Genomic DNA, 16,599 nt, shown 5'->3' with positions numbered 1-16,599 from the left:
CTATGCCCTCCCTTGGGCATCGAGGACCTTATTATGGAGAGTGACTCATTACTCATGGTGACTCAGGTGCAAGCGGTAGAAGAGTCTTGGTCCTTGCTCGGCAACATGAAAAGATTTAGAAGATGCACAATTCAACATGTTGGACGTATGGGGAATGAAGCTGCTCATAAATTAACTAGATGATATCTCCATTTGGTGGGAATCTTGCCTTGAGTTTATAGTTTATACAACAGAATGTATGGATGGATGAGCGTTTGTAATAGTTTGTTATTCAATGAAGCTCCTTTAACTATAATTATAAAAGAAAAAAAAGAACAACTTAATAATGGAACAATCAAACCTCGATTTATAATATATTCAAAATTCGAACTCGACCTGAAATCATCTGTGAATGACAATTTCACTTTTACGTTCACAAATTGCAATCATCAAAGAGAATCTAATAACAAAACAAACAAGCCTTGATACATTTTTTGAAATCATCTATGAACAAAAGTTGCCACTCTAGATTACAAAACTGAAACTATGTTACATTTGAAAAGAATAGTTCTCCACAAATAGGTCAAGCAGTGGAGGCAGGTGAATCACAAATAAAGAAAGCTTCAACTGTTAGTCCTTTCAGCAGTTAGATTACCTCTTTCCCGATCTTACAATTCTTCATCTCGAATCGATTCGTTGATCTTTGGTCAAATCAGTAGCAGGCAACAGCGATGATCATGGAAAAAGCTTTTGTATAGTGAAAGAAATGTAATAAACTTCACCAGTCTGTTGGAAAGGCGGAGTGCTATAGTACAAATGTGTCCTTTAAATCATACTGAAATTGCTTTCAGTTCATAAATGTCATGAATCATGAGGTCCTTGGTCGATCAATATAGCACGCTGCTTTGCACTTTCTGACCGGAGGTTATCTCCTTTTAATCCTATCTGAATCTGGAAATAGTGAAAAGGAAAACTATTCAAGATTCATTTAGTACAATAAAAACCAGAAGGATATGAGAAAATTTGTAATTAGAATATGACCTTTTAATTGTATACTAGTAAATACCTCAACAGAGCTGTTGAGGGAGAACCACCGTACCAGCACGCCAAGGTGAACAACAGCAGGAATTAACTTGAAAAGCAGAGGAGTTGTCACCTGGAGAAGTTTTTGTGAATGATCCACTCAGATAAAAGTATGGTTATAGTAAGGAAGATCATTACTGCAGCCATGATCATATTTATCATTGACATATATGAACAATTCTAAGCTTCAATTGCCTTCTGTTTCTGTAAGATTGTGTCACATCAACATGCCCTTATCATTTCAAAGCCCCATTTCATGCAACATGAGGGAACTAAACATTGCCTCGTTTGTTTTCGCAGATGAGATGAGATTAATTGAGATTAAAGTTAAAAGTTGAATAAAATATTGTTAAAATATATTTTTTTAATATTAATTTTATTTTGAGATTTAAAAAAGTTGAATTGTTTATTTTATTTTGTACAAGAATTTGAAAAATGTGTAATGATCAGATGAGATGAGATGAGTTAAGAGGAGTTGTGAAAACAAATGAGGCCTTAAGGTGTGAGCTGCCTTTTTGTCATCATACGACCTTTTCTTATTGGCTTCAGGAAATTGTTATTCCATCATCATTCATGGCTTGGGTTCCAGTAAAAAGAAAAGAAACTGCTAACTCATGTAAAAGCAGGTAATGGATCAGTTCACCAAACCTATAAAAAGATGAAACACACAATGCAGACTCGTTCCAGTTTTAGTAAGAATTGTTTATATCTGATATTACTTTGTTATTCATCAAACAAAAACCGAAATGTTGAGGAAAAGACAAATAAGGTACATCCTTAGCATGCATGGACTCCATCAACTACAAAAAATATAAGCTAAAGCATAACACAAAATAACTTCATACCAGACTTAGAGCGGTAGTTCCAAGAAGCAACAGGTACACTTTCCCCTGAAAATGTTTAAGGTTTCAGCTCTATAATAGCTTATATTTTCCACCTACTTTCTGGCCAGAAGTTAAAGACCTGGCAAACAAGGCCATAGTAATATATGATGGACATTTGTGCAAAATGGGAGCACCTGACATGTTTGCTCTCCAAAATAATCCTTGCTAGGAAAATTCTGGAGAGCAAACATGCTAGTAGAATTTTGGAGAGCGCACACGTCTGGTGCACTCATTTTGCGCCAATGGCCATAGCTAGCAAGGGAAATTTTCTGCAAGTATCAGCATGAAAAACTGAGACTGCAACACTTACCTCAACTAGATGCAGATTCGAAGCACGACTGAGAAGAACAAAAGCAAATTCCCCTATCTGTGCCAAAGACACTCCAACCTATACATGTACCCAAATTCCCTCAAAAAATAAAACTTTCATTTTTCCAAAAGAAAAAGGTAAAACTATTGTGATATCAAAATCTTACAAGAAGAGAAGTTTTGTTGTTATAACCAAATCCCTTGACAACAGTAGAAATTATGATTGTCTTTACGACGATCACCAAAATAACAGATGCTAGCAATATATCCACATGGTTCCAGAGAAATTGAACATGGATCAACATTCCAATGCTGGCGAGGAAAAGAGCCGCAAAAAGATTGCGAATGGGTTCGATCTGCAGAGGTAACAAAATTTGATGAGGGATCACTCAGAGCAGAGCCTAATAACCACCCCTGAAATGTTTACTCAGAAGACGTACACGTGATCAACAGTTTTTTTACAAAGACAAATCAAAACATATTGCATATCATAAGACATTTGCATGATGGTTGCGCAGTCTATAGTACAGGAAGGGGGGGGGGGGGGGAAGAAACCGCCACTGCTACAGTTGGGAGAAGATGAAAAATGTAAAAACTTGGACGCTGGAAGAATAACAAATCAAATAAAAAATTTTACTTGTTCTAGTGTGTGTTGAGCAAGATCAGTTGTTGATATCATCACTCCAGCAGCAAAGGAGCCCAGTTCTAAACTTAGCCCCAGCTTATCACTACACTGAAATCATTAGAAAAATTAAACAACAGTTGCATGCTTAGGGTCTATAGTATATGCAAGAAAAACAAGTCCATTCAAAAGCAAAAATTTGCTAAATTAAATATTACATTGAAGCAACCAACACTAGTTAACAAGGAAACTCTGACCATAGCCTTTTATGCCGTCTGATGCACCACCGGTAGATCCGTTCTAATCCTTTTAGATTTTCATTTGTGGGTGATAATGTCGAACATATGAATATACTCTATACTTTATGCATAGCAGACCAAGACAATCACAAATTTTTAATGGAAGATTATTCTTGGGGTATATTTAAATTGAATAACCTGATGCAGCAACTTTCAACCATCTGAGATGAAGCCTTTTCCCATAGGCTTAACCAATACCACACAATTCATCATTATAAGACAATACAACAAGTTTATAATTCGAATGTTGCAATTCATTGGCTTAAATGTTTAAATCACCATGAAGAAGCAGGGAGCAAGTACTGATGGTGGGCTGTTTTATATTTATTGGAATCATGGAAGAATATCCTATTGAGTGTAAACCTTTCCCTTTCTTTTGTGCCAAGACGAATCAAGAAATTGAAATCCTCACTTTCGCATTACCACCCTCACTAATGCATAGAAGAAAGCAAATGAAATTAACATCCTTTTAAGGTAACCACTATCAAACTTTTTGATGATGTATCCACGCATTAATGAGCCTCAAACTCTTCTTTTCCAAACCTAAAGAAATTTAAAATTTAAATGGAATGAATATAGATGAGTGTCTTAGTGAGAGCAAGAATTCCAACAGAAGAAGAATTGGGAAGCAAAACCAACCCAGGCTACAAGCAAGCAGAATGCAACTGATGCCAATTGATACAGTTCATTGGTCTGCACAGATAAAAATAAAATTATAGAACAGATAACAGTCAGTCAGGTTTCTATCTCTTGACATTTTGTAAAAAACAAATAATCACACCTGTGATGATAGGCTTATCATGAGTTTAAGTAACCAGGGAACACAAGTACGGGATAATACTGATAGAACAGCCAAAAATGTAATTAACATCACCAGCCTGGAAAAGAGAAGAAATAAGATGTTATAACATATAGTACTCGGCAGGGACAAAGATGAAGAAAATGATAATGCAAACTTCTGAAAAGAAACAATCTATCATCACTGTACTAACTCCCACCCCCAGGCAGTGCCAGTTCATCAAAGCCAGATTTTCCTGGGCCATTTACTCTTCATATCTACATATAGTATCATCATCTCAAGCAGAAATACCTCTTTCTTTCAGCTTTGCTCACTTGTAAAGAATCAAAACATCTTATCCAGTTTAATGGAAATAATATAAAAGTTGTTAGTTCCATTTCAGTTGTATATAATCTATCAAATATGTAAGCTTCACATTACTTGGTATGCAGTACTAAATAGTCCTATTTGTCCTCTTCAAAATAAGATACACTTTATTCTTTTTCTTTACGTACTGTTACAGAATAAAGTGCCAGCGATGTGCTTCAACTCCTTTTGCTATATACTAAATAGCAGAAACACATCTTCTCTTGAAACATTTGATATCAGACACATTGACACTTCTGAGACACAGAGAAAGAAGGTTGAAAATGTGGAGAGTTTCACAAGTTCATTACTTACACTTTAGTCATGGACATCACTCCTTGAAGGACACCAGAAGTCCCTCCCAAAACTGGAAGCAAAGCAAACAGTAAACCCACGGCACAGTCCTGGAGGGCAAAAAGTTTTTAAGACTCAGAGAGTATTTGAGAGAAGAAATTTAGTGATCACATCAATTGTTTAGTACTAGAAGGAAAAAACAGTAACAAATGAATTGGAGTTCATGGAAAGAAGATTGCTAAAGAAAAAAACTAATTAAAGAAAATAAGAAAAAGCAGCTAAATACCTGCAAAATAAGGGTGCCGATGGTTACTTGGCCATGAAGCGCATTAGTAGAGTTTTTATCCATCAGAAACTTCAATACCTGTGTCCCAAAGAATAAAACCTCACCATTATGGGCATTATCCATTATCCAACCAGTAGATAGTTGTAGAAATCAAAGCACACGCATTCAAAAGTCAGATTCACATAGAGCTTTACCACTGCCGTTGATGACATTGAAAGTAATGCGCCAACAAATACCCCCTCGGAAGCTTTACCACCAGACAACTGCAAAAAGATAAGTGCAGCTTTGAAAGTCAGAAACATCATATAACAGTCTGTTTTCAAGAAAGATATTTGGAACTTAACAACACTGGCATCAAACATCCATTTGAGCTGCGCAAGCACCATACAGTAAACGTTTCCCCTTTTTTGTTCACAAAACCTAATAACCACCCTAAAAACACCCTACTGCTTTTACACTTGAGCCAAGCCAAGGGGCTCCACACTGAACTGTTCTGATTGCTTTGAAAAGTGTAATCTTCAGGTATTTGCAGTATTCCCAATTTAATTAAACTCTTACAAGGGAGATCCAGTGCAAGCAGTTTTTACAAGTAGAAAAGTACAAACTTTCATGAAAATTCTGTTAGAATCTGTAGGCATACCGAGGCTGTAATACCACACAGGCACATAAACAGGAAAATTTGTAGCAGGCCTCCTAGAACAGCAACAGCTCGAACAACTCGAAGCTACAATCACACAGTAGTAAACTTTCAACCACAATTTCACTAAAATCCAAAGAAAGCGAAGCAGGCTAAAGAACAAAATTTGACCTTTGTTGTGGAGAACTCCAGGCCCAGCGCAAAAAGAAGAAAAACAACACCAAACTGAGCCACTGTTTCAACCTATGTGCATGCAGTAGTGCAAAAAGTAAGTGACATGTAAAAATATTTGATAGAAGGATTGATGCATATGAAATCTTCACCAGAGAGGAGAAAGTATTGGTGCATTCACTTGTAGACTTCATGTGTAATTGAACTATGCCAATTTTCATATCAATCAAATTTCTTTTACTTATCAAAAAACAAATTTTAACAACAATGTCAACAAAATGCATGATCTCTAGTAAATTTCTAATGCAGGCACATTGTAATGGGTTCTAGAAACCTAAATAAATGCAAACAACCAGTCCAGAATAAGTGATAGTCTAGGCTTTAACTAGGTTTTAAAGGAATCAATACCATGATGATCAAAATGATTGTTAGATAGGTCAGTTAAATCACTTCCATCATTAGATATCATTCATTATCCATGGCAAATGAGGGGATTACTAGACCAAAACAGTACAGTATGACGTTGGCTCGTTGAGCAAACAAACCATCTTCCAGATTTTTTGAGGAGGGAATAAGAGAAAACAGGGCCAATAGCTTTCAAAGGAAAAAGCAACATACTTGAACCATTTCGCTGACAAAGTTAAACCCTCCAGGTCCAATCAAAGATCCCGCAAGCAAATATCCAGTGATAACCTGAGAAACATACAGCACGATCAACAATAATATCAGATAATTGGTGCAATATAACACATGAAACAGATCCAAACACTGCACTTTGCCATGTATAAAGCATATATCAAATATAATCAGACCGGCTGTCCAGCACAAGCAAAGGCAATGCCACCACAAGTTGCTGAGACAATAACAACTACCAAATCCGATATCAATCTACAAGGAAATAAGTAGAAAATCTTAGATAAGCTTATAACGTACATGCAGAAACATAACTTGCAAAACTATTACAAATTCACAAGATTACCTTATGTCTAGCTGCAGAACTGGATATTTTGATTTAAAATTAGATATGATAAAGACATTGTCCTGGAAAAAAAGCACATAGATTATTCATCTATAACTAAACTGATCGACTTGAAAAGGGAAAGGAGTTCCCTTTTTAAGTTGTTTATCAAAAAGGCCATATTTTTTTCAATAGGTAATCAAGAGATTTTATTCATTAGAAAATAGGCATGGCGCTAAGTACACAGGACGTATACATGAGAAAAAGAACATAATTTTTTTTATGAAGCAATCTTACCTTTCGATCTATTAATGTCGGTGTATCTTCAGCTCTATTATCAGTATCGAGATTAAAAACATGATGTAGTTGGAATGACCTAAAAGTTGGAAGCAACAATAGAAAGTGAGGAATGCGGAAAATGCTCATCTTACAAGTGATGAATTCTAGTGAGAAACTAGACATGAATCCTGAAAAAAAATTTTTACAAGTAACATGAATCCTCAGATTAAAAACAGAAAGACATACTTTTCCTCCTTTGTGTCATTTTTCTTTGGCTTAACTCTGGCTACAGTTTCCAGAACTGCCTGATTAACACAAACAGATAAAGAAAAATCAATTCAGCAAAAGTTTCATGCTAGAAGGGGTACAGAATGATAATCTTAAGCGTCTCCAACTAATTCTTTGGTCAGTAATAAGACTTCATTCGAAGGCAAAAAAGAACACAAGTGATTTTCTGGCAACGATAATATACGGCATGCCAACTAATTAAGAGGCTGAAATGTAAAAAAAAATTAAAAAATTAAAAAAAAAAAAATCGCATTTGAGAACAAGGAAAGAATCTATAATAAGAACGCAAGTGATATAAGCTATATAATTGGCAGCAAATCTAATCGCAATAAATTTTCATGAAATTGGAGCTGTGATGTTTTAGATCTTTATAGAATCTTTAATGAGATCAACATTTTGAAATGAACTACCAAATCAATTATCAAGTATTAAAGTCAATTGCCCCGTCGTAGTTTATTGTATCTCGATTTGATTTCTCTTTTCGGTGTAGAGAAATGCATCTTAATAGAATATTTGGAGTTCTTTCAAATATTTTATCACTAAAATTCTTAAAGAAAATGGTGCCACCGACCTGCCGTTCAGCAACACTGTTGTTGAAGCCTCCAGCATCAGCCGCTGCCAAAATAATCATACAAATAAAGTGAATCGAGAATAAAAAACAGTAGCTATTCTAAGCAAAAGAATTACACATTGCTTTTGCATTTCATGCTGGTTCTTCAGAAACCAAACAAAGAGAGTAATGCAAACCCTAACGAAAATGATAAGAAGAGAGAGTGACTAAACAGCTTGGATCTGCGAACCTTCTGGCTGATCGTTCTCGGGAAATTCGTTGGCGAGAGCTTGATCAATCATTTGGGCGAAGCTGCCTTCTTTGGGCTTAGAAAGAGAGACATTAGACTGGGTGGAGTTATTGGGGTCGAGCCGATCTGAGTCGGCGAGTGAGGACGAAGGAAGTAGTAACAGAGCGGTGCAGAGAAGGAGCAACGCAGGTGCTGCCAACAAGAAGAGATTGATCTCCGAGGATGGATATTTCTTCGACATTGCAGAGAGAAGCTTTAAGCCTGTGGTTTGTGTTCGCATTTGTCCTCCCCGAGAGAGAGAGAGAGAGAGAGGTCTTGGTTGGTCGGAGTTCACAGAAATATAATAACGAGAGCGAGAGAGAGAGAGAGAGAGAGAGAGAGAGTGGCAGTGGAAAATTGGAAATAGAAAATGGATAATTCCGTAATTTTGTGCTTACCGATTTACCATGGGGGAATGTACGAATACATTGGATTTTGTATTTAAGGTGTTTTAATATGTTTTCTAATGTTATAACTTATAGAGAGTATTGCTATATGTAATTATAGAATGTGTAAATATTATATATTTATTTTGAAAAAAAATAAAAAAGATAGTTATAATCGTGAATGTATAAATTTTATATAATTATTTTAAAAAAATAAAATAAATATGTGATTCATATAAAAAAAAATAATTTTTTAATAATAAATTTTACTTTTTTTCAAAATGACTGTATGTTATTTACGCATTTTATAATTGTATATAACATTACTCTAACTTATAAGAGTCTTTCTAGCATAGTCTTTCTAGCAATTTTCCGTATTATTATATATATATATTAAATATTTATTTCATTTTATTATTTTTTTAATTTGAATTATCAATTTCGAATTTCAAAAGAAGATATTTAAAGAACACAACATTTTGTAATTTTTATTTTATTTTTGTGAAGTCTTTTCGATAATATAACTTTAATGAAGTGCTATATTTTGATTTTCTCTCACAATATATGAACATTTAGTTTAGAAAAAAAATTTAGAAAATATTTCAAAAGACTTCAATCTTTCGAAAAGACCAGCTATCTAAGTTGTATCCGAGAAACTTAATTTTTTTAAAAATAAACCCAGACTGATAAACGTCTCCGAAATCCGGTTATAATGAATCGGGTCGAGAAAAAACCGACTCGCATGAACAATGCTGGTATCGTTTTACCATGATGACATTTCAATCTAGAACTTCTCAATTTCAATGGAGTATAAAATAATTATCTGTTTTGTTTTTAATATCAAAGGTTAATGACTTGAAAAGGAGATTATCATGTATCAGTCACTATTTACTCTCACACTCTACACTTATAATTTTTTTATAAAGTATATAAGTATTTTTCATAAAATGTAGATAGGGACTGATAAAAAAATTATATATATATATATATATATGTGTGTGTATGGGCATTGGGATCCTCGTGCCATGGCCTTGCAACTTGCAATTTGCCATTTTCTCATTTTCAATATATATGTTTTTTTTAGAGGGTCAATTAAACTTTATTTTTTTTTTTGAAAAAAAAAAAAAAAAAGAAAGATGAAAAAGAGGTTTGAATACACAGCTGGAACAAATTATAAAATTTTCACAATAAAAACTTGACAATGAAGAACATTTTTCAGAGCATCTTGCTATACGACTTGTAATGGTTGACGAAAGAGATACTCCCTTGATGGTTGCTTGACGTGACCAGACACCTGAAATTCTCTTTATGGTTCTTTTTTCTTCTGTTCCAAATCTTAACAACACAACTAATTTAAAAAGATTTAATAATTTTATAATTTAACGAGTCACGTCAATTTATAATATTATTTTTATTTAATCTCTTTGTAATTAAAATATTTTCTAATTTGTAATGAGTCATATCTATTTTATAATTTAATATATCATATCAAATCATATTAATTTATAATTTATTTTTTATAAAATTATTTTATAGATCAAACGCTTTATCTTCAAGAAGTAAACTTTGAATATATAATTTGACTTGAAAGTTTTGAATTTACTACTTCTCGTGATTTGTGAATCCATTTAATATATGATTTCTGTGAATGGAAAATTTTATATACCATATTATCATTTTTACTTTTATCCGACTAATTATTATGTGTCATATTTATCATCATTAAATAGTCATTTATTGCATGCTTATTTATTATCTAATGGTAATGAATATGTCACATACCACTTAGTATGATCAAAATAGAATAAGAGTGTGGTATATAGCATTACTTCTCGTGAATATAGCAAGTACCGATTAATGACTATTCATGAAAAATAACATGGTGAATAAAAGTTTAAGTTGATGTAAAAATGAGATTTTAAGATTTAATTTATATTTTGATACTCTTCTTGTCCATCAAACTCTCATAATTGTTGGTTAATTTGGGAATTAATTGAAATTGATGATGAAAAAACTTTAGATCATGTTTGGATACAAAAACAGTTTCATTTCATCTTATCTCATCATTATAATTTTTCTAAATTTCGAAACAAAATATATTAAACAATTCAACTTTTTTAAATTATAAAATAATAATAATTTTAAAAAATAATATTATAATAATATTTTATTCAACGTTCATCTAAAATCATCACATTTCATCTCATCCCATTGTTCAAACAGTATCATTGGAAGCAAACTAATGAACAAACTTGTGAGTTCTCACAAGGAATCACTTCATGTTGGGGTACTCAAACCATCAAACTTTTAACAATAAAAACTTCTTTTGTTACTTTGGTGACATTTTATCTTGTGCTGACAGGACTACTACATATAACTTAATTAGTAAGGCTTTTTCTTTTTAGTATAATAATAATAATAATAATAATAATAAATTTAGTCATTAAAATATTAGAAATTAATATGCATACCAAATTTCATTTTCCTATTAATAAATTAACCAACTATACCATGATTGTGATAGATAAAACGTGTGCAATCACCATCTTAATATGTATATATAAATATATGTATGTATGTATATCAACATTATGTCATTAATATATATTTTTCTTTCAATAGAAGAAACCTTCTAAAAAGATTAAGATTCACTTAAAAAAAAATTCATTTTTTATGAGAAGTTTTTATTTTTTAAAAGTTTGAACAACTTTAAATTAAACAAATATTTTAACAATTTTATAAAAATAAAATAATAAATTGACGTGATTTAATATAATAAATTATATTATAAAATTATTTATATTATAAAATAAACTTAATATATAACATAAAATCATGTTTATTTATATTTTTTTTTATTTTTTTATTTCATCTAATTTTTAATATTTTATATAGCATCAGCCCCATAGAAAATAGTTTCGGAATTTAAAAAGAATGAGACGTAGGTAAAGTTCATGGGAAGAGCAAAGCTGAAGTGATTCAGATCACTTTTCGGTAGTTCGACGATAGCAAGCTTTGAAAATATTAAGGAAATTTGAGGGAACTTTTCTCTGTATTTTGTGCACTGTATTCTCTGAATCGAATCCCACGAGCATCTCTCTTTTTTTACTGTCTCTAAACACAGACGAAGAAGAAGAAGAAGAAGATAGAAAAGAGAAATGGCGGACAAGCCAAGCCGAGCACTGGTGTTGTACGGAGATGGGTTAGCCCGTTTCATCCACCCATCACACAATCATCTCCACTCTCTCGCATCCAAAGCTGCCTGTGGATTCTTGACCCTACCCAATGCCCCTCCCTCTGGTTTTTACTCTCTCTCTCTCTCTCTCCCCTTTTCTTTTCTTTTCTTGTGCCCTCTAATTTTGTTTGAATTGATATATCAATCTCGTTCAACCATAAATGAGTAGCCATATAGGTGTGAATTCATAGATCTGCAATTTACAATTTAAGGCTACTTTGTTTTTAATGACGCATAAAAAAGTTGCTAGTCTATAGTCTTCCAAACGAGAAATTTTGCTATTCATTATGATCGGAAACCTTTTCGTTTTGATAAAAATCGCCTCTTTTCTAAAATTCACTTTTAGTGCTTCTTTGTAATTCAATTCCATCGAATGCGTGAAAGAAAAAAAAATGTCGATTTGATGCTTTCTCTGTATTTGATGTGTGTTTAAAGCCTTCAATTTTGATGAACTGCATGCAATCTAGAGGTCCAGAACTTAATAGTACTTGCAAACTTTGGTATGTTAGGAAGCTTAAAAGCCTTCAGTTTTGATGAACTCCTTGCATTTGGGACGCCTAGAATGCTGTTAACTTGAAAACACTCGCAAGGTTTGGTCCGTAATAGGAAGCTCATTTTTGGACTCCATGTGTGCAATCCAATCATATGAAGCTCATTTTATTGGAACTCCAAGGGGGTGGCTAGAAGTCATGAGGCAAACCGTATAAACCAGAGGTCCTAAGTTTGAAACTTCGCATTCACACTTGGGCGATCGGAATGAAGGAATTTTTCCTTTAATTATTTGAGGTGCATTGGCAAAAAACTCCTTGAAGAGAACCTCTGCACTCCACAGGATTAGTCGGGATTTGTCCTGGACAGGCATTGCCGATGCCCATCAAAGAAAAAAAAAAGGAGCTCATTTTTTTTGGCAGGCTGGTTTGCCATATTTTCCAGTAGGCAGTTAGTTTTTTTAACCTGTTACAGGTAGAAAGTCAATTGGTGCTGATAGTGCTCTTGGGGAGTGTAAGTTTTACATAGTTACTATATAAAAAATTTACTTGTTAGTGTATTGCATATGATCCAATTTAATTCACCTTAGTTGATTCTATTCATGTTTGTTTGCATTCGCTTCCTCAATTTACTATTAAAAGTTGTTAAATCTATGCTCGTTGAGATTGACTTGAATTTAGATTGCAGAAAGTGGGGATGAGAGAGTAGTTAGGGAGTTTGCGGTACTGCTGGATGCTTCTGAAGCTTACCTCGACAAGGTGAGGTCCCCATACTAGACACATGTGACACTTCGGTTTCATGATGAAATATCATACATAAAATCTTCCCTTTTTGTCCAGCTTGGCAATGCCACTAACTGGCCAGCCATATCAGAGAGGTAATCTTTCCTTCCGGGGTTTTCTGCAGTTGTTGTCATATTTGTAATTAGAAAGTTTCAATCAACACACTTTTGAACTTCAGGTTCATGGGAATGAAAGCTGCTCTAATCACAAACAATCCAAGTTTGCAATTTTTTGGTGCCAAACTTGGCTTAACTGTGTTGAAATCTGATGACCTAGTAAAAAACCCATGTCTCCCTGCGGAACCATCAGCTGATGTTGTGGCATTGGAGTTTCTAAATTTGCTTGGATTTAAAGAAGGGAAGACACTGGAGACGAGTGAGTATGACATAGTTTTTGTGCATGTTGGGGATGGCGAAAGGGTAAATGATGAGAAAAATGAGGCTGTTACCAATGACATGGAGTACATCAATACTTTGGTGGGGGGTATAATGCAGATAGCCCAACCTGGATCCGAAATTGGTTCCCGTCTGCATTTTTCTCTCATGATGAGCTACAGTGATGTCCCAGCCGACGATGAACCAAACTTGTCAGTTTTGATAACTAAAGATAAGAAGGACGCTTCTCTTTCAATTCTCTTCCCTCATCAAAGTTACACTATGAGAGGAGAGAATCCACGGAAAGATGTCAGGTGAGTAAAAATTTGATGGTTTCTAGCACTTCTTAGATCATTTCACACAGCTCCGGCTAATTTTTGGGATGAACAGGCATCACTGCCCAATGTTGATTGCACAATTGCAGTATGGCGTAACCCGCAAAGATATGGCAGAGGCATTCTCCTTTAAAGAATTTAATGAGGTAACTGATTAAAGTAATCAAACATTCAAACCTAATTTATTCTTATCTGCTAGTAAATGTTTTATGGATATATTGTAGTAAGAAGTTCCACACTTTTACAGTATATATATAATATATTCCAAGCAGATGCTCTCTTACATGTTCTTCAACATAATGGAAATGTGATATGGAATAAGATGTAGTTCAAATAAAGGTCTTGTACTTGTCAGCCTTGTTTACTTTGTTTACTATAATGACATAGAACCAGCTGGATGCATATCGAAATTTATTGAACCAAGTGATACCGTGTGCCCACGTGCTCTAGCTAGATACCCCAAAATTCTACTGCTTTTGAAGGTCACATTGTATCAATGTTATTAGGATACAGGGTATTTGAGGTTATGCATATAGCTTTATCTGTACATTCATTCGTGGTTGCCATAAATTCTGTCTTAGCCTCCTTGAGGTAGTATTAAAAAGACTTCCATGCTGTCGGAACTCTGGGAGACTCAAACTATCTTCAGTTCTAATTGGTCTTGGGTTTAGATTGGTTAAAATGTGGCTAAATGCTTTGCTATGTTGTATGTACCTAATAACTGCTTGTTCTCTGTTTTTCCTGTTCATTCACAGCATGGTGGAAATCTTGCAATACCGGCTGATAGGTTTCTGCATGAGGTTGCCTTTAAGCTTTGGAAGGCCCCCAAGTATGGAGCATGAGATATATTTATCAACAGTCCAGTTACGTGAGACAATACTCAAGTCCTAAAATATAGATCAGAATAACAGCTTCCTGTCCTGATTCTATATGCATTATAATCTGCCGATTTTTATTTTTTATTTTGGTAAAACCAGACACTGCTTGATGGGACATGTTTTTACGTGCTCATTTCTCATTTTCCTTCCTGTTGCCAACTAGTGCAAGTGCTAGTCATTTGATTTTCTGACATATTTGTCAATTTTCATTCCGTCCCAGATGTGAGCTTGGCTTAGAAAGCTATTCTGATGTTTGTGCAGTTGTGCTTCCATTTTCATCGGCCAAACGTGGAAGAATTTTAGCCTCCAGTCCAAATGGTAACATATAGATATCAAAGATTTCAATTGAAGTAAGCCTATTATGTTGCAATTCATAGAATATCCAACTGGGTCGGGGTGGTAAGAAGTTAAGAACTGAAGAGCCTGAGGAAATAATCATTGTGGAATCGATGTTTACAAGACAATTTGTACGTAAAAAGGGAGAAAGTAATCATGGGACAAGCCTATCAATCTGCCTTAGTTGTTTCGTAACATCAACCATAGTTGGCCTCATCTTTGGATCCACACCAACGCACATGAGAGCCAGCTGCAGCACTGCTTGCAGCTGCTCCATGTCTGTTCCTCCTGCTTTTGCCATGATTGCAGCATCCAGGATCTCATTTACCTGACGATGTCTCATGTACTCTTCCACATGGTAGTGAGTATCTTCTTCATCGATTGTTGCCGAATGGAGGAGATCGATTGCATCTCTTCCCGTTAAAAGAACTAACAGAAGCATACCAAAACTATAGACATCAGTTTTCTCAGTTACATAGGAGGTGTGAAAATAGTCTGGGCATAGGTATCCCAAAGACCCAGAATATGGAACTCTTGCGCAGGTTTCACCCTCGGGGATCGTTACGCGGTCAAAAAAGTTAATTTGGGAACATCATGTTGGTCAAAGACTATAGCATGCACGGATATTCGCCTGTGGATTATGGGTCGAGCGAAGGCAGTATGGAGATAAGAAATTGCATGAGCAATGTCCCTTGCAACCCTTAATCTCCTTCTCCATGGCATAGGCTGACGTTGTTGTCGTGGAACTTCATTACCAAAGGCATGAATTCGATCGGCAAGGGTCTCGCTTGCAATAGACTCGTGCACCAAAATGGGAAACTGGGTCTCGAGACAACACCCAATTAGCTTTAGAACATTCTTGTGAGCTCTCATCTTTGCAGAAATGGCTATGTCGGTGAAGACATACTCGAGCGAGCTTAGATATCCGTTGTACTTTTTGATGGAGATGGTTCTTCCCTCAAGAGAACCCTTGAACCATTTACAGTAGTCTTCAGCACGCAGAACAATTTGAGGATCACAGCTATGTGTTGCAGATCTAAGCTCTGCATAAGAGAAACTACGGATGGGAACAGGCCTGCCATCACAGGCAGCAACCAGCTTCTCCAAAAGCATGCTTCCATTCTCTAGAAAAGCCTTCTTTCTCCCACTTTTTCCATACATTCTTAAACAAAATGATCTCTTCCTTCTCCACAATCTGCAGTGCTGAGATTTTTTTATCCCCTTCAATTCCCCGACCGTCCACGAAATTAGATGGAAACTTCGTGGCAAGTGAACGGATCAGCTTTCCACATAAATGCTCTGTTACAGTTCCTTCTGTAATTCTTGGTTGGTGCCTACCGACCCATGGAAAAAGGGGTTATTTTGAGACGCGTGTTTCATGTATTGGAAAATTTGAATAAATTTCTTTTTAAACATTCTTTATAACTTGCGAGAGTAAATACAAAAAAGTTGATTTTTACAGTAATTACATAGGGCCACATGGAGAGATGGGATGAACAACCGTGCAATATGGGAATTGAACATATGCCCTGCAATTTCTCTACTTCAGAGTCAAGTTCTTTACTCAAATTTCTGAGCAACCAATCTACCCAAATTTAACAAGGTGGCACAAAAAAAGAAAGGAGAATTTACATTCTCACTGTGGCACTGAGCAATCGATTGCCCACACAAGCCCAACCCAAGTTCATCCTCACAATGGTAAGAGTCACCGC

The 16,599-nt window shown here is 34.9% G+C and overlaps 3 protein-coding genes across 6 annotated transcripts; 1 reads left to right on the top strand and 2 right to left on the bottom strand.

Annotated features, from left to right (window-relative positions):
• Nucleotides 1-326: 326 nt before the first annotated feature.
• Nucleotides 327-8,448, bottom strand: LOC121244624 (K(+) efflux antiporter 6-like). Of its 3 annotated transcripts, none has more exons than XM_041142784.1 (20): nucleotides 8,034-8,448; nucleotides 7,805-7,848; nucleotides 7,192-7,250; nucleotides 6,964-7,042; nucleotides 6,688-6,749; nucleotides 6,521-6,596; nucleotides 6,327-6,401; nucleotides 5,709-5,780; nucleotides 5,541-5,624; nucleotides 5,095-5,163; nucleotides 4,901-4,978; nucleotides 4,636-4,724; nucleotides 3,958-4,054; nucleotides 3,816-3,869; nucleotides 2,893-2,988; nucleotides 2,423-2,611; nucleotides 2,257-2,334; nucleotides 1,908-1,952; nucleotides 1,046-1,135; nucleotides 327-952 (listed from the first exon to the last, which is right to left on the bottom strand). In XM_041142784.1, the coding sequence occupies exons 1-20, from the start codon at nucleotides 8,311-8,313 to the stop codon at nucleotides 905-907; spliced, it is 1,764 nt and encodes a 587-aa protein (XP_040998718.1). In that variant the 5' UTR covers nucleotides 8,314-8,448; the 3' UTR covers nucleotides 327-904. The 3 variants fall into 3 exon arrangements, with proteins under 3 accessions (XP_040998718.1, XP_040998717.1, XP_040998716.1); XM_041142783.1 differs by having other exon boundaries at nucleotides 327-930; nucleotides 1,021-1,135; nucleotides 8,034-8,447; XM_041142782.1 differs by having other exon boundaries at nucleotides 327-930; nucleotides 8,034-8,446.
• Nucleotides 8,449-11,385: 2,937 nt separating this feature from the next.
• On the top strand, nucleotides 11,386-14,737 carry LOC121244620. 2 transcript variants are annotated; one of them, XM_041142776.1, is made up of 6 exons: nucleotides 11,386-11,758; nucleotides 12,870-12,940; nucleotides 13,022-13,059; nucleotides 13,143-13,652; nucleotides 13,729-13,819; nucleotides 14,429-14,737. In XM_041142776.1, the coding sequence occupies exons 1-6, from the start codon at nucleotides 11,617-11,619 to the stop codon at nucleotides 14,513-14,515; spliced, it is 939 nt and encodes a 312-aa protein (XP_040998710.1). In that variant the 5' UTR covers nucleotides 11,386-11,616; the 3' UTR covers nucleotides 14,516-14,737. The 2 variants fall into 2 exon arrangements, with proteins under 2 accessions (XP_040998710.1, XP_040998711.1); XM_041142777.1 differs by having other exon boundaries at nucleotides 11,600-11,758; nucleotides 12,863-12,940.
• Nucleotides 14,738-15,041: 304 nt separating this feature from the next.
• Nucleotides 15,042-16,048, bottom strand: LOC121244827 (non-functional pseudokinase ZED1-like). The gene is made up of 2 exons (XM_041143043.1): nucleotides 15,643-16,048; nucleotides 15,042-15,382 (listed from the first exon to the last, which is right to left on the bottom strand). Exons 1-2 carry the CDS (start codon nucleotides 16,046-16,048, stop codon nucleotides 15,042-15,044), a joined length of 747 nt encoding a protein of 248 aa, XP_040998977.1.
• Between the last annotated feature and the right edge of the window lie 551 nt (nucleotides 16,049-16,599).

This window comes from Juglans microcarpa x Juglans regia, chromosome 8S (assembly GCF_004785595.1).
Source record: "Juglans microcarpa x Juglans regia isolate MS1-56 chromosome 8S, Jm3101_v1.0, whole genome shotgun sequence".
NCBI lineage: Eukaryota > Viridiplantae > Streptophyta > Magnoliopsida > Fagales > Juglandaceae > Juglans > Juglans microcarpa x Juglans regia.
The sequence above is the reverse complement of the archived record's forward strand: the minus strand, read 5'-3'. Positions and strand labels throughout refer to the sequence as shown.

Excerpts from the sequence above, each read along its gene's own strand:
- LOC121244624 (XM_041142782.1), bottom strand. The coding sequence starts at position 8,313 with ATGCGAACACAAACCACAGGCTTAAAGCTTCTCTCTGCAATGTCGAAG. Across the intron at positions 6,597-6,687 it reads GTTCTGCAGCTAGACATAAG|ATTGATATCGGATTTGGTAG; the intron begins GTAATCTTGTGA and ends ATTTCCTTGTAG. Across the intron at positions 5,625-5,708 it reads TGGAGTTCTCCACAACAAAG|CTTCGAGTTGTTCGAGCTGT; the intron begins GTCAAATTTTGT and ends GTGTGATTGTAG.
- LOC121244620 (XM_041142776.1), top strand. The coding sequence starts at position 11,617 with ATGGCGGACAAGCCAAGCCGAGCACTGGTGTTGTACGGAGATGGGTTA. Across the intron at positions 11,759-12,869 it reads ACCCAATGCCCCTCCCTCTG|AAAGTGGGGATGAGAGAGTA; the intron begins GTTTTTACTCTC and ends TTTAGATTGCAG. Across the intron at positions 12,941-13,021 it reads CTGAAGCTTACCTCGACAAG|CTTGGCAATGCCACTAACTG; the intron begins GTGAGGTCCCCA and ends CTTTTTGTCCAG.
- LOC121244827 (XM_041143043.1), bottom strand. The coding sequence starts at position 16,048 with ATGTATGGAAAAAGTGGGAGAAAGAAGGCTTTTCTAGAGAATGGAAGC. Across the intron at positions 15,383-15,642 it reads CGATCGAATTCATGCCTTTG|ACTATTTTCACACCTCCTAT; the intron begins GTAATGAAGTTC and ends ACCTATGCCCAG.